This window comes from Stegodyphus dumicola, chromosome 10 (genome assembly GCF_044657685.1).
Source record: "Stegodyphus dumicola isolate Sdum_Otavi_A_Nest chromosome 10, ASM4465768v1".
In the NCBI taxonomy this organism is placed as follows: Eukaryota; Metazoa; Arthropoda; class Arachnida; order Araneae; family Eresidae; genus Stegodyphus; species Stegodyphus dumicola.
Window position 1 is genome coordinate 91,279,647 of NC_140777.1, and position 14,377 is coordinate 91,294,023.

General features: G+C 31.0%; 1 protein-coding gene across 1 annotated transcript in view; it reads left to right on the forward strand.

Moving 5' to 3' along the window:
• Positions 1-14,377, forward strand: part of LOC118189344 (inactive tyrosine-protein kinase transmembrane receptor ROR1-like) — a 547,474-nt gene that overhangs the window by 330,282 nt on the left and 202,815 nt on the right. The window contains exon 5 of the mRNA XM_085825243.1: positions 4,522-4,594. Within this exon, the coding sequence (XP_085681369.1) occupies positions 4,522-4,594 (73 nt within the window). The remainder of the gene's footprint in view (positions 1-4,521; positions 4,595-14,377) is intronic.

Here is a 14,377-nt window from a genome sequence, read left to right on the forward strand (position 1 = left end):
AGCAAATGTGGTTCATATGTGTCATCGTTGATTGCAATTAAAACAAATAAGCGTATTTGATCAATATAATTAGCACTATAATTTATAAATGGCACTCATTAGTCTTCGCTCCATGACTGCGATAAAACTTTAAAATCCTAATGAAACACGAGAAAAGCATTAGTTTGTGCTTAATTCTGGTGTGAAAGACAAGACGTGTATTTGACATAAATATCGCGTTAAACTATGTCTATTCATGTATGGAAACTGAAATATGCTTTACAGCTAAATGAATAAGGTATGTAAGGTATGATTTTTAACTAACTTATAACTGGATTTTTGTCAAGGATAAATTTTGTTAAAGTGTGTAATGGAATTACACATTTAGTCAGAACAAATATTATGCGTAAATGAAAAAGAACATTGCCAATTTGAAATTAGAGAAAATTTAGCTTTAATTCAATACTGAATTTACAAAACAACAGAGATAAATGAAAAATTTTTTATTAACCTATCGTAAACTTAAATTTATAATATTTGCTTAGTTTAAAATTTTAAATAACCGTGTTTCTTTTTCGTGCATGAATTTTGTATGGTATGAACGTCAAATTAAGGCTGACTGTCGTCTGCTCTTTAAATTGATGTGTATTGCGGCTATATAAAAGTTTTGTATAATAAAAATGTCATTCATATGTTAAAATTAATTTAAGTTTTAGATTTCAATCAACATACTTTTCATTCCTAAATAAAATGTTTTATGAAATCAGTGGTACTCTGAGTTTGATCATTTCCCAGTTCTAAATTTCGAAGAGGATAGCCTTTTATCTGCAATAAGTAAACGGTCTTCCAATAAGTATGATATGATTTTAAAATGAAATAAAATTAAAATTTTTTCAAATATGACCACACTTTAAAACTTTATTTTGAAGTACAAGTGTGGACATTATACATTGAACAAACATCATCTAAGTGTCCTCCTATAATTAGTACACACGAGCGAATGCGATGAGCCAATATTCGATTATTATATGCAATAACTCAGGCCTAATGTCACTCATCAAACTCTGCATATAGCGTTTGGTTTTTATTCTTAAAGCTTCTTAAAGGTGTTTAATTTTAAAGGGTTGTTGGCTTGTTCACATAGACCATTGGTTTCAAACAACCCACATAAAGTAATCTAAAGGAGTTTAATCAAAACTTTTGACAAGTAACAATTTTGTGAAATTATCTTTTCGCCAAACTGCTTTTGCTATACATCGATAGTCGAGTTAAAAGTGTTATACGTGGCACCTTCTTCTTTGAGCCACATGCCGTCTAATTTTGTCCCCAAAACATTTAGCGTCATTAATCAGTAGAGCTCGCCGTCACTGTAACTGTATCTTCTTCTTAGGTTTCGAAAAAACGTAGCCCGATAACTTTATTATGAAGCCTTCCACACACCTTCAGAAGCCATGCCATACAGTGGCCTTTTCTGAATGCAAGGGATTCTCATTTATCTCTTGTAAATTGTTTTCAAACCAAAAACTGCAGTTGTGTTAGCTATCATATCCAATCAAACAAAAATGAGCTTCATCTGAGAGGATAATGTTTTGCCCAAATTAATGTTCCTGAAGGATTACCCAGGATGAATAGTCAGGGTATACTAAGTAGACATAAAAATTAGTGAAAGTGATAACATTTTAAATATAGTTCCCATTTCGTTTTAAAATCATATCTTTCTTATTGAAATATCATATTCTTTTCTATAAAACCCGACATAAGGCTGAAGTTCGTCTAATTTTAAACTAACATATGTTTTTTCAGATGCGATTATTTGACTAGGTTTCAATTTCTAGTTGAATTTTAAGTAACATTAAACTAAAAATATAGTGAAAAAATAACCCAAGAAATAATATATAATGAAATAATTACCCCTTGTTTTTTAACAGATAGGTTGTATTTCTTAAAAGTAAGTTCATATGTCACTTTTCAGCTAATTTAGAGTATTAGGCACTGTGCCATTTTTCCTACAATTCCTTCCCTGGAAAACCCTTTCTTCCGCTCCTTAGGAACAAGATAATAATAAGGTATGGCTTTGGGGGGGGAGGAAATGCGTAGGACAGTTTAGGGATAAAAGTGCTTTACAAAGTAAATAAGGAAGCATGTTATTGATTTTGCAATTTTCTCATCGGTGAGAGATGGAAGTATAACATTCTGGCAACATCAGTAAAGGTGTCTACATTTCTGATATTTTATGTATAGAATTTCTTAAACATATTTGTCATACTTGATTTCTTTGCATTAGAACTTTCGAGCGGAATACATATTCTACGTATTACTTATTGAAATTCGATTTAAATTAAACAATCATACAGTTTATTTCTTTGTACGAAGTAACGGAAGCATATTATACTCGTTATAAAAAAATAAAATTAGAAGTTTGACTTCTGTACAACAAAAATTGACCGGGATATTTAGCTTCAAAATTTGCAACTTTTTACGTCATTTTTTCAGCTTGCCACAAGAAATAGGTTATTTAAATTAGAATAATTCACGGAAATAAATTTAAATGAAGTGCAGTAAAAAAGTGCGTATAATTGAATAGGTCATACAAGGAAGTCCTGTGGTGTCCACTTCAGATTTTTCATTAACCAATATTTCGAACGAATTGCGAAGGTTTTACATTTCTTACAAGATGTTATACGTTGTTGAATAAAATGAAGTTTTATTCAAATAAGTTGAGTGAGATTATTTAATTATTTATGGCGTGCATTGCTTTCTCCTTTAATGCAAACAATGTAAACTATGTAAGGAAACATTGTAGCCCCTTATGTGTTTTTCCGTTGCATAAGTGGTTAGCATGTCCATGTAACAATCAAAATATCCTTGGTTCATATCTTGGCTAGAGAGTAGTTGATTTTACATGTTTCCTCGCTGCAAAAAAATCTAATGGTCTCTACAGCGGCAGACTAACTAAAGATAGAGAATAGTATTACGTCATCATCTGGATTTATTTGACGAAATCATGTGCCTCTTTTCAATTTCCCTTTAAGTGGAGAAGATTAAAAGAAATTATCGCATTCTCTTTTGGGTGCTGTCGCGCTGTAAGGTAATAGAATTTCAATTTTACATAGCAAATTGAAGATCTGTGACTCGAGTCACGGAGAGGACGCAATGAATTTTACTTATTTCCTGACTTCGATAAACCTAACTTTCTTAAAAATCATATTCCTGAAAAATGTTTTTAAAAATATTATGTGTTACATGAAAAAAAAGAAAAAGAAAATACCGCAATATGATACATCTCGAAAGAATAATGTTTCTATTATGCATACGAGGCTTACACGAAAAGCTAATATGCAATTGTTTGTTTAGACATAGAACTAATATTACAATGGTGAAAAATTAAAATTGAATAGCCCATATGTTATTTATGAAGTATGAATATAGGTGTTTATGTTTCCTAAGTTTTTATTACTTTCCTATTTTCATTATTTTACTTTAGTAAGCTTTAGAAGCAAGGAAAATCTGCGATTTACTTTAGTAAGCTTTAGAAGCAAGGAAAATCTGCGATGCCCTTGCCAGGATTTGAACTCCAGGCATTCCAACAGCCAATCGAATCTACTTCCAGTACACTAAGAAGGCATGTGGGAGAAAGGAGAAAATTCCTTACATTCACCCCATACATAAGGGACATAATCACCAAATCCAAATGGTTACGAAATATTGTCCACCACATTTCAGTAGGTTCCCGCTGTAGACTATATTGGACTTTTCTAAGCCGGAAAAATGAAGCATCACCTATGCCTTCCCTGGGATTTGAACTCCCAACTGCCAAACGGACGTACTACCAATTACACAGCGAAAGCACGCGGTGAGGAGGGAAACGAATTTCCTTAAATTTTTGTTGAGAATACGAAAGAAAAGCAAAGATATAGGATTACCAAGATTTTCCTGGATACACCTGGATTCGTAATTAGTTCTGAACTTGTATCCCATATCGAACGTCCAGGAGTTTTAAATGAGCACCTATAAAAGTTAATAAAATCATTAATTTATGGATAAAATTTGGGAATCCTGCAGTATTTTAGCAATGCTTTTATCAGAATGCGACTATTTCAGGATAAATCGAGTAATTTTCGGGGATTTTGGGGAGTAATTTTGCTAACATACCTTCGCATCATCTACAACTCCGCTACAGACAGCTCTAAACAATGTAGTTTTGAGCATTTTCATTTCATTTTATTTTTAAATCAAACCTTTGTCTACCGTGCAGAATTGTGCAATTCAGAAGTCTTAGGTGTTTTTAATAATGATATTAAAACTTTTCACAACATGGTTTGGATTATCTGTTTTGAAATATGGGGACCGAATTACACATGAAAAAATTCACTTTTTGAGTATTGTTTACATTTAAATTTAAGCAAGTACTTTTATTTGTAGAAAGAAAGTATAAATTAATATAACATAAATTAATATATATATATACACACATGTATATAAAACTAAAATATGTGTATAAAATGTGCTTGCCACTTTTTTCTCAATGTTTCTTTCTCTTAGGTCGCATGCATTCTCCTTCCATCATACCGAACTTTCCACCACCATTTCCTCACTTCCCTGCATTAGGAGGAAGGTAAGTTATGTATTTATTTTTCAAAATAAATTTAATTACATTTACTTGAATTATTTAGAATGTATTTTGCATGCTGAGATTCAAGTCTTCCATAGCAGCAGTCGAATTATAAAAGTTTTACAAATTTTTAAATACCCCAGCTATTGCATTACTTGCCTTAACACTTAAGATTTATACATGTGATAGCTTAAGCTCAACAGGTAAATAATGCATCTTAATTCTTAGCGTTACATAGCTAGAATATTTTTAAATAATGCATATTTATTCCTAACGTTATATAGCTAGAATATTTTCCAGGTTTCCAGTGCCTTCAATTTCCAGCATTTCGATGCGGCATAGTTGCTAAGTTTTTAGGTCCATAACACATACAAGTGTGGGCTCTTTGCGTACATAATATGCTTCAATTAGCTAAATATTCATTGTGTGTGTTATAATCTAATAAGAACATTTCAAACTGCTTCCATTACATTTATAAAATAAATCAGCTTTTCTAGGAATGAAAATTTGAGTTTAGCATCCAAGAGACACAGCTGTGAACATTGTATCAAAAAGAAGGCTAAAGAACTCTAACAACTTATTATCCATTAAGCATCGACGAGACATGGATTAAAGTTGAATGAAAATGAATCAGTCTTATTGAAATGAAAAAGAATATTAGGTAATCTGATATCATGCTAGTCTCTTTGCAAAGAGTAACCAAATGTTTTTGGGAAGGTGAGAGGCTTAGAGAACGCTCCAGCCAAGATTATCCTGCGTATTGCGAACAGTTAAAATAATGTGGGTAATGTGCGATTTTTCAATGTCCTGTTGAGAGGCTGAGCGACGTAGGAGTAGAAGATCATAAAACCGCAAGAGGTGGTTAGTGAGTAATTGTTGTGCAGGCCAAAGATGAATGAAATTTGTACCTGATGGTAACCCATACTATTATATTATCAATTCAGACGGTGAATCAGTATGACGATGAAGAATACAAGTTCTGAATATTTGCCCCTTTTATGAGTATTCGCCACACCGAATTTTCGATGCTGCCACATACAATACGATCATCATGATGGTATAATTAAAGACATATTCGTTAGAAAGGACGAGATTTTGCGACAATGATGCCTCCGTTTGAGTCTTTGAACTCTATTGTTATTGAAGGTGGCTCTGATTCTTTTGTTGTAGAGTCAAGAGAAGCGAAGCAGTGATAATATTACTGACAGTCATTGGTGTATTTTAAGTCACACTTTCGGTCACTTTCTGACAGTATTGGTGATACTCTTGATCATGTTGCTGACACTCTTGGTGCTGTGCAACATACCTGATCTAGATAGACTACATGAGGTGGCTGTTTGATCCCTAACATCGATGCGACACTATGTCTGTCTTCTCGAGTACTGGTGAGCATGAGGCGATTGAAATCCACACATCGCTCTCTGTGAGCCTTCTGAACGTATCGATTGTGAATTCTCATAAGACACTGGCTGTTCACTCAACGTGAGCAGCAGGTGCGCGTTGCGTTAATACTCAGCCCCTAAGGGGCTCGATTCTCCTGTAATAGAATTTTCAAAAGGATTGGTATGAGCTTTTTTATCCATACGCAAGTTATAACAAGACATCCATCTCAGAAAGCAACGAGTAAACTCGATTTCTGAAAGAAAAAACTGACATTTCAATCCGCTTTTTATATTGTTTTGAAATGTCCTTACTTTTGCCTGTAATGTGCGCATGCCATTAAATGCTAATTATTTGCATATTCCAGCATGTTCTATCTCTTATACCAATTTCAGGTTTATTGTTCTTTCTTTTATAGTGTGAAATTTTAATTGGCAATAGGGTGCATACATATTGCACAAATTCTAGCAGATTTCATTGCAGTGTAGTTACATGCTTAGGTTGTAATGTACTCTTGTATATTCCTACTTACTTTTTAACTTTTCAAACGCATGATAACTGCAAAAAAATGCCTGTATTCGAATGATTCGAAATGTTCCATCATTATGTCGAACTGAATGTTTCCTTAAGAAGTGAGCTAATTTTATAAAACTCTTTCTTCTATTATTTCAATTACTTGATAAGTGGAGAAAAGTGTCTGCTATTTATTAAAAAATGCAAAAATTCAAAATTATTTCTTTCAGTTTTTTGAAAGAAACTTTTCAAAGAAATATTTAAATTTTTTATTATCTATACATTTTAGTTTTCTTTTAAATATTTCTTTAAATTTTACAGATTAAAAAACCAGCTCTAACAGAATGTTAACGATCATAATTTTGATCAAACAACAGAGCAATTAATTTACATTTAGATTCCAGATTTGATACTACGAATTTACGAATAAGTATATAATGAGAATAAAATATCATATTAGTCAGAATACTGAATGATGTATTTTTCATTTAAAATGTATTCTGGAGACCTATAAGGTATTTTATCCCTCCTTTCCCCATGCCTTCGGGGTGTAACTGAAAGCACGCTCGACGCATGTTCGAGAGGTCCGGAGTTCGAATCACGGCCAATCATTGCACAATTTTTCCTTTGGTGTATCGGTATAAGCCTAATGACTCGGTAACCTTACACTAGTTTTTAAGGAACTTAACATTTAAGGCGCTTTTTCAAGATAATTTATTACATATCAATTCACATTTCACATGAAAAGAAAATTTATTTACATAGCACCTGAAAGTAGGGGATTTAGATCATTTAATTGTCTTTTTTTCCTTAAATACTTTCATCATATGATGTTTATATATGGAAAAAAGAGACTACCTGGTTTTCGGTTTAATACGATATCCGCATTTGTAATGAAATTAGTTTTAATTACGAATTTATCGTATTATAACAATTTTATACTTGAATATATATTTCAGACTGTTTTCTTGAGGAAAAATAAAATTATGTTTCTGTATTATCTTCTTTATAGGAAATATTTCATGGGTCATAAAAGAAGCAAATTTCAAATATTTACTTAGGAACAAATAGTTTACATTTAAAACATAATTTGTAAACATGGTATGACATGATATTGTCGAAGTTTCAACGTCATTAGCTATTCATCGTATCCTTATATACCTCTTTTTTCTTTTTATAGCTTTGTGCACTTGATCTCTAGAGTCCTCTTTTATTCAAGTTTATTTTTCATAACAAAACAATTTAAGTACCCTATGCAAGAAAGTAGCATCTTCTTTTTTACATAAAAGACGCAAAAAGCGATTATTCATTCTCCCTAATTCATTTTATGTCATTTATAGTAGCTCGCCTCGTACCTAATGAATTGAAGAATTGTCCCCGAATGGAAAGAAGTTAATAAATAAAAACACTCCACACTAAATAAAAACCTGGAATTGTTATTATATGCGAAATATACGTTGTCTCCTTTGAATTGTTGTATTCTAAGACGCGTAATAAAATAAATGGGTATACCAAGGAGCAAAATGGAGCTCCTCTTGTTGAAAAAAAAATTATCAACAACGTTCCTCATAAGAAACACAAAGGAGAGTGCATCATCAGGAACTCTGGATGAGCTGTTTGCGGAGAGCTGACTGAAGTGTCGCAAACAGCCATGACAAATGTGTTATCGTGGAGGCTTGGTCGCTGTATGGAGGTGATATATAAAGGATGTTTCGAAAACCCCTCAGAGCAGCACAACAACATCATGGAAGGAAAAAGTGGCAAATCTTATCCATCATATCGTCCTCACAATAGGGGACATCGAAATGTGACGAAACATAATCCGTCTCCACCCCTGAACTTCATCTGTCTTCGTCGTATTATGTCTTCATTTTTCTTCTCCATAGTTTGAACGATCTCGTTAAGAATTTGGTCCTCAATGTAGATTGTTCTTATGCAATTCGCGTGTATAAGAATCACTGACACGCAATGTTCCCGGAAGCTGTCAAAGGCCTTATCAACATTGTCTAGAGGGAACTTACACCCGGAGTTCAAACATTGCGTGGGATATTTTGATTTATTACGCTATATAGACATATTGGTTTTCTCAGCGTTGTGGGATATTTTTTCCATATGATAATCATTCATGTAAGAAAGGTTTCATGTAATGAATTATATATTTAAAAAATGGTAGAATTTATTAATTTAAGTATCTTAAGTCTCACAAAAAACCTTTATAAAACATTTAGGTTCAAAATTGCAACGCTAGCAAATAACAGATACTATAAAAATAAGCTGTAAATCTTTGTCTTAACGGTTCATTAAATGAATGTCTGTCCAAGATAACTCTAATATCTATCCGAAAAAATATACAAATATTTTGAAGCCATTAGAGTTAACGACTAGAATTAAATAATATATTCATTTTTATAAATAAAAATTAAATATTATAAGGAGAGAATACTACATGATATTTTAATAAAAAAGTGAAAACATTCAAGTTATATATCATGCATATTTAGTACACATAAGTAACTAAAATCAGTCTCAGGTGTCTATGAGATTTAATATACTAGGTAAATAATATGAAGAAATAGGAGCATATGTTTTAGTGTAATATTTGCTTATGTTAGAGTTGCTCAGCTATATTTCTGAGGATCTTCTATACCGATTACTCAACACTTCATGATAGTGCAAAAGGTGTCATGAAATATGGAAAATATTCAATTCCTTTCATAGAATTTCTCTCATTTGTTTAGTTTATGGTTTACCTTCTAAGGTTCTAATGCGTAGAAGTTTAAATCAGTTTCCCACAGATCCTTTTGTGCTGTAAGCGAATTATCGCTCTGTTTGAATTAATATGATAAAGTTAATATGATAAAGTCCTGATATTAATATGAGAAGGTTAAAATAAACCTTTGTATAGATTTTTAAATGAAACAGAAAAAACCACTTCTGCGTAAAAATAACCTTCGCCACTCATGGGCGTTTAAAATAACATTAAACTGAAATCTAAATTTAAATAACGTATTTGGAGATCACACACTTGGCTAGCTCATAATTATTTAAATAGCGTATATACTTAATGCCCATTAACAAAACGGCTAAAGCCGGAATAATATCTGGCAGAGCTGGCGATAAGACATAACTGCAAACGATGTTGCCGTTGGTGTAACTCTGATAGGCCCATATCACCTATGCATTTGTTTCCCACGAAAAACTGTTTCGGACAATTTTTCTACCTCGTTTACTATTGACAGAAAGACTCGCGATTTTTTCCTCTTCAGAAGGAAAAAAATGCATGTTGTTCGTTTATAACCAATCAGTATCAGCTTGTTTGTAGTGGAGAACTAGTTTTCCCTGTGTTAATCCCAAAGCAATCTGTGGTGATTGGCTGTTGTGATAAAAGCATGAAAATTGTTCCAAACAGTTGTTCTTCCGAAACAAACGGATGTGTGATAGCAGCCGTATAAACATTCAAATCCCTTGGCTTAAAGACTCAAATTGCTCAAGCTTGCATTCTGATGAGGACAACGGAAAGGAGAAGTTCTAGTAAAGGTTTAAATCCTAATAATTGATTAATTAACATTATAGCCTAAAAAATAAAAGTATATCGAAATTCTTGATCAAATAAATTTAAAGAATGGCCTTAGGCTGTATTTTCAAAAACGAATTTTGAATTTGTATATCTTTGTACGTTTTTCTGTGCACAACATGATGGTATTTTTACTATGATTTCTATAACAACCTTCAGCACTAATATGTTCTAGCAATGTTTCGAGTATTATAAGGTACTTACTGATGGCAATAACGTTTGAAGTATATTATAATATTTTTGAAAAATATGATAATTATCATTCTTTTTTCCATGTTGCTATTACCTTTCACGAAAAGTTTCCAAAAGTAATGTCTTCAGATATTCGTTTAATAAACTTCGATAAATGTTTATTATGATTGTTACTCGGCTACGGAGAGGCCTTTGTTTTATTATTTTCAGAGAAGTATGTATAGGGTAAGACTGAAGAAATTTATTCTTTATATTACCGCGTTTTTTTTTTTTTTTTTTTTTTTTTTTTTTTTTTTTTTTTTGAACGAAGCCACCACGTCGTGTTTAAATTCTAATTTACTACTAATTAATTAAATTCCCAATTAAAACTTGAATTATAAAAAAATATTATAAACGCTATATTTAACCATGAACTTTTACAATTACAAATTAAAATTTTACACGTATTAAAAGGCATAAGTAGATTTAAGACGATATTTTCCGCATAACATTTATGAGAAATTCTAACAAATGAATTCTATTACTAATGATAACGTTACCATTCCAGGTAATGTAATATAGTAATTTTAACATTTTCATCGAATTAAAATTATTTCCAAATTTTAGCGAGAATCTGATATGCGAGTCTTTAATCAAAATTAATTTATTTAAAAACAAGAAGTAGCTACGCTTCTTTTGACATTCACTTTACAAATTTAATTTATAAAGTTTGTATATTAAACTAATTGGTTCTTATGATTTTGGTCTTTAATATAGCTTGTTTTCGCATGCCTTAACAGAATGCAAATTAGATTTAAGTGTATTTAAGCAGAGGGCTTTTGGATCTTAGGAGAGAGAGAATTTTCTGGCACTCGCGCTGCGCTGTTATATTCTGCCATTTCTACCTAAATCTCTACCCACTTTGTATTCTCTAAGACTAAAATTCAAGTATCCAGCTCAAATGCAAACCCATAAATTAAAAAAGTCCTTGTTATCTTAAAAATTTCTTAACAAATAGATTAAAATTTGAAATCAATATGCGATGAATCACTAAACAGCTCCAAGCAGAAATCTGAATAAAAATTCCTTTGTAAAATCATAAAGATATTTGATTGATTTCGGTATTATTCGTTGTATAATAACGTGCAGTCTTTTAAATATTCATTAGTTCCGCATACAAACTGAACAAACATATTCCTTTCTTATGTATAGAAGAAATAAGTTTCTTAAAAGGTCAACAGTCAACTTACAAGAAGGCAATTACGCTTCCTGACAGAGAATTAGAGTGAAAATGATGAAATATCTTTCCTTCGTAAATAGCGTCGTGTTTTATTAGCTTCTCTCTACTTTTCCTAAATTTTTGAAGTTGATGCATATTGAACATGATATATGAAGTGCTTTCTTTGTCAGGTGATTTCTTGTGAATTTTTAAATTCCTGATCTATCAGAATTAATTAAAAATAAGTGGTATTTTTCACAGAAACCAAGCAATGAAAACTGAAGTTCCCTAAAAATGAGATTTTTAAAATTTCGTATTATGTAAGGCATTAAATGTGGGAAAAGAAATTTGCTAGAAAATGCGTATAAAATCATAGTTCAGGTATAATGCATAACAAACAAGCAAAGGCTCTCAATCTGTGCAGAGGTTGTTTGATCAGTTAGATGTAGCTCACTGTGTAACAAGCATTAATTTTATTTTTGAAATTTAATCTGAAACACATACTAAATTATGAGGTTTATCTTTAATATTAGTGCTTTAATTTTTTTTGCTTACATTATGGATAAAATTATTTCAAAATGTACGTCGTATAGTGAAAATCCAATAGTGAAAGAAAGGCAATGCTTTGCGTTTCTATGATGTGTTATCGTGAGATGCTACTTTTAGAAGAAGAAATAGATACAGCGAAAACAGATAGGTTATGCGTTACGTTAAAGTTGCGTCTTAAAGCATTCCAAAGGCGTTATGAATATTTTTCACCTTTGAAAAAATAAAAAACGGTAATATTTCGTTTTGTATTTAATGAGTTCATTTAATTATTTAAGGCTAAATGTGATTTCTATTCATTAATTTTAATATTTTTTAATCGTAAAACCTAAGGTACTTATTTTTCCACAAAAAACTAATAAATTGACATTTTATGTTTTAATAAGTTTAAATTTCAACTGCAATTTCTCCACAGAGGGGTATCCTTCACCTTTGGTTTTATTATTTTTAGAAAAAGGGTGTATGTTGTAAAAATGAAAAAAAAAAAATTCTGACTATGTTTTTCATATTGCTGTGCTTTTTTTCTGTCGAATAAGACGACGATGTATTCTTTTGATAACATTTACTACTAATAAAATAATTTCATAATCAGCATCGGGAAAGATACCAAGCTTGGTTTTTTTTTCTATCACGGGGGGGGGGAGGTACAGCATAATGTAAGAGAGTTTTAAACTACATTTCGTAGTATCTAATTTTTTAAACAAAAGACCACAAGGATTTCTTGTTTATATTTAATCACTTTTACATTAACTAAAAATGGGAATTTATTTATTTATTAAATGCTTCGTTTTATTCAGAATTGGCTTGCTACTTAAAAAATTTACAAATATTTAAATGCTGTCTTTAGAAATCTACTTTCTCCTCTTAACTATTTCTGCGTTATTACAGCTATTTACTGTGAAGTCTGTTTGCACACTGACATCTTAATACCCAGTCATACATTTGGAGATATAAATAGTAATTATGTTTTGATATTTACTTCTCTAAAATTTTAATAGTTGAACGAGATACACGAGGGCTCTTTGAAAGTCCTTTTTCGTGAATTTGAAATAAATACATTGTATTAGAACTAATAAAATAGAAGTAGATGTTCTCCTTCAAAGCAACATGAATGAATCATGAATCGTGATCATTCTGAAATTTCCTTTATCAAAATTCTTTTTGTCAATACCTTTTATAGAGCCAGGTGATGAAAAAATAAATTCTCTATCAGTCTCTATAAAAATGTAATATTTGGTATAATATACGGAAATTTAGTAACCGTATTATCTACACTATATCGCCGCGTGAACATTATAGGGGAAGGGAAATTAAGACACATTTTAATGAAACGTGAGTTACTTTTAGAACACATTTTTTTTCCAATGAAATGATCAATCTTTTACATAATAGAATAAAATACATTTAAAAAATATCTATTAATTAGGAAAGTAAAACTGAAGTTAATTATCAGTCTATTAACTCGAAATTATCTTTGCAAAATGAAGCTGATAAATCAAATAAAACTCGGAGCCAAATGTTCAAATATATAATGCAAAAGCCTGATAAAACCGGTTTCCTGAGAAAGCCAATAACAAATTTCCTTACAAAGCAATGTCAATAATAAAGTTACTACAGAAATTTAGAGGGATTTATTTTAACATCCAAATAAACAACATATAATGTGATAGATGCAGTAAACAACAACAGTAAAAACAGCAAATAACTGTAATAAATTTATTCAAAAATAAAATAAAATTTTTAATAATTTCAAACAATCAGTGTAACAAACAATTTTAGAAAAATGATAAATATATAGATGTATGCAATTATAAAACAACATGTTTCATATAAAATATTATACTTATGCAAAAATTATGAACTTATCGTTGCTTATCTTTCCTGACTGTGACGAGAAATATTTTATGAGTGGTCAGTTTGGAAACAGGGTCAATTTGAATGCTAGCAGACATCAGACCACATCTCTTATGAATGGTATCTGTGAAAGATTTTTAATGTGAATGTTTGTACTTTTTTAACTTAACTGATTTCTTTTTGTCTGACAAAAAACGAACAGCCGAAGTGTTAGACATACACTATATTGAATGGAAAGTATAACGTGTTGTAAGCGTGGAAATTTTAAACAAGCTGTAGAAAATTAGGCACTAGATTTTTTTCTGATCATTTAGCGTCATAATAGAGATCACAATATATAACACGTTTTTTCACATTTCCGTACTTCAACTGAATATTATTCAATTATGATGTGTATTTATTCAATAAAATCCTGCAGAATTCCATTTTATTTACCTGCTTTTTTATAAGGTAAATGTCTCATTTTGTTTTATGTATACATAATAGGCTCTAAAGAGCTCTAATTTGCTTCTGTAATTGATATGCGTAC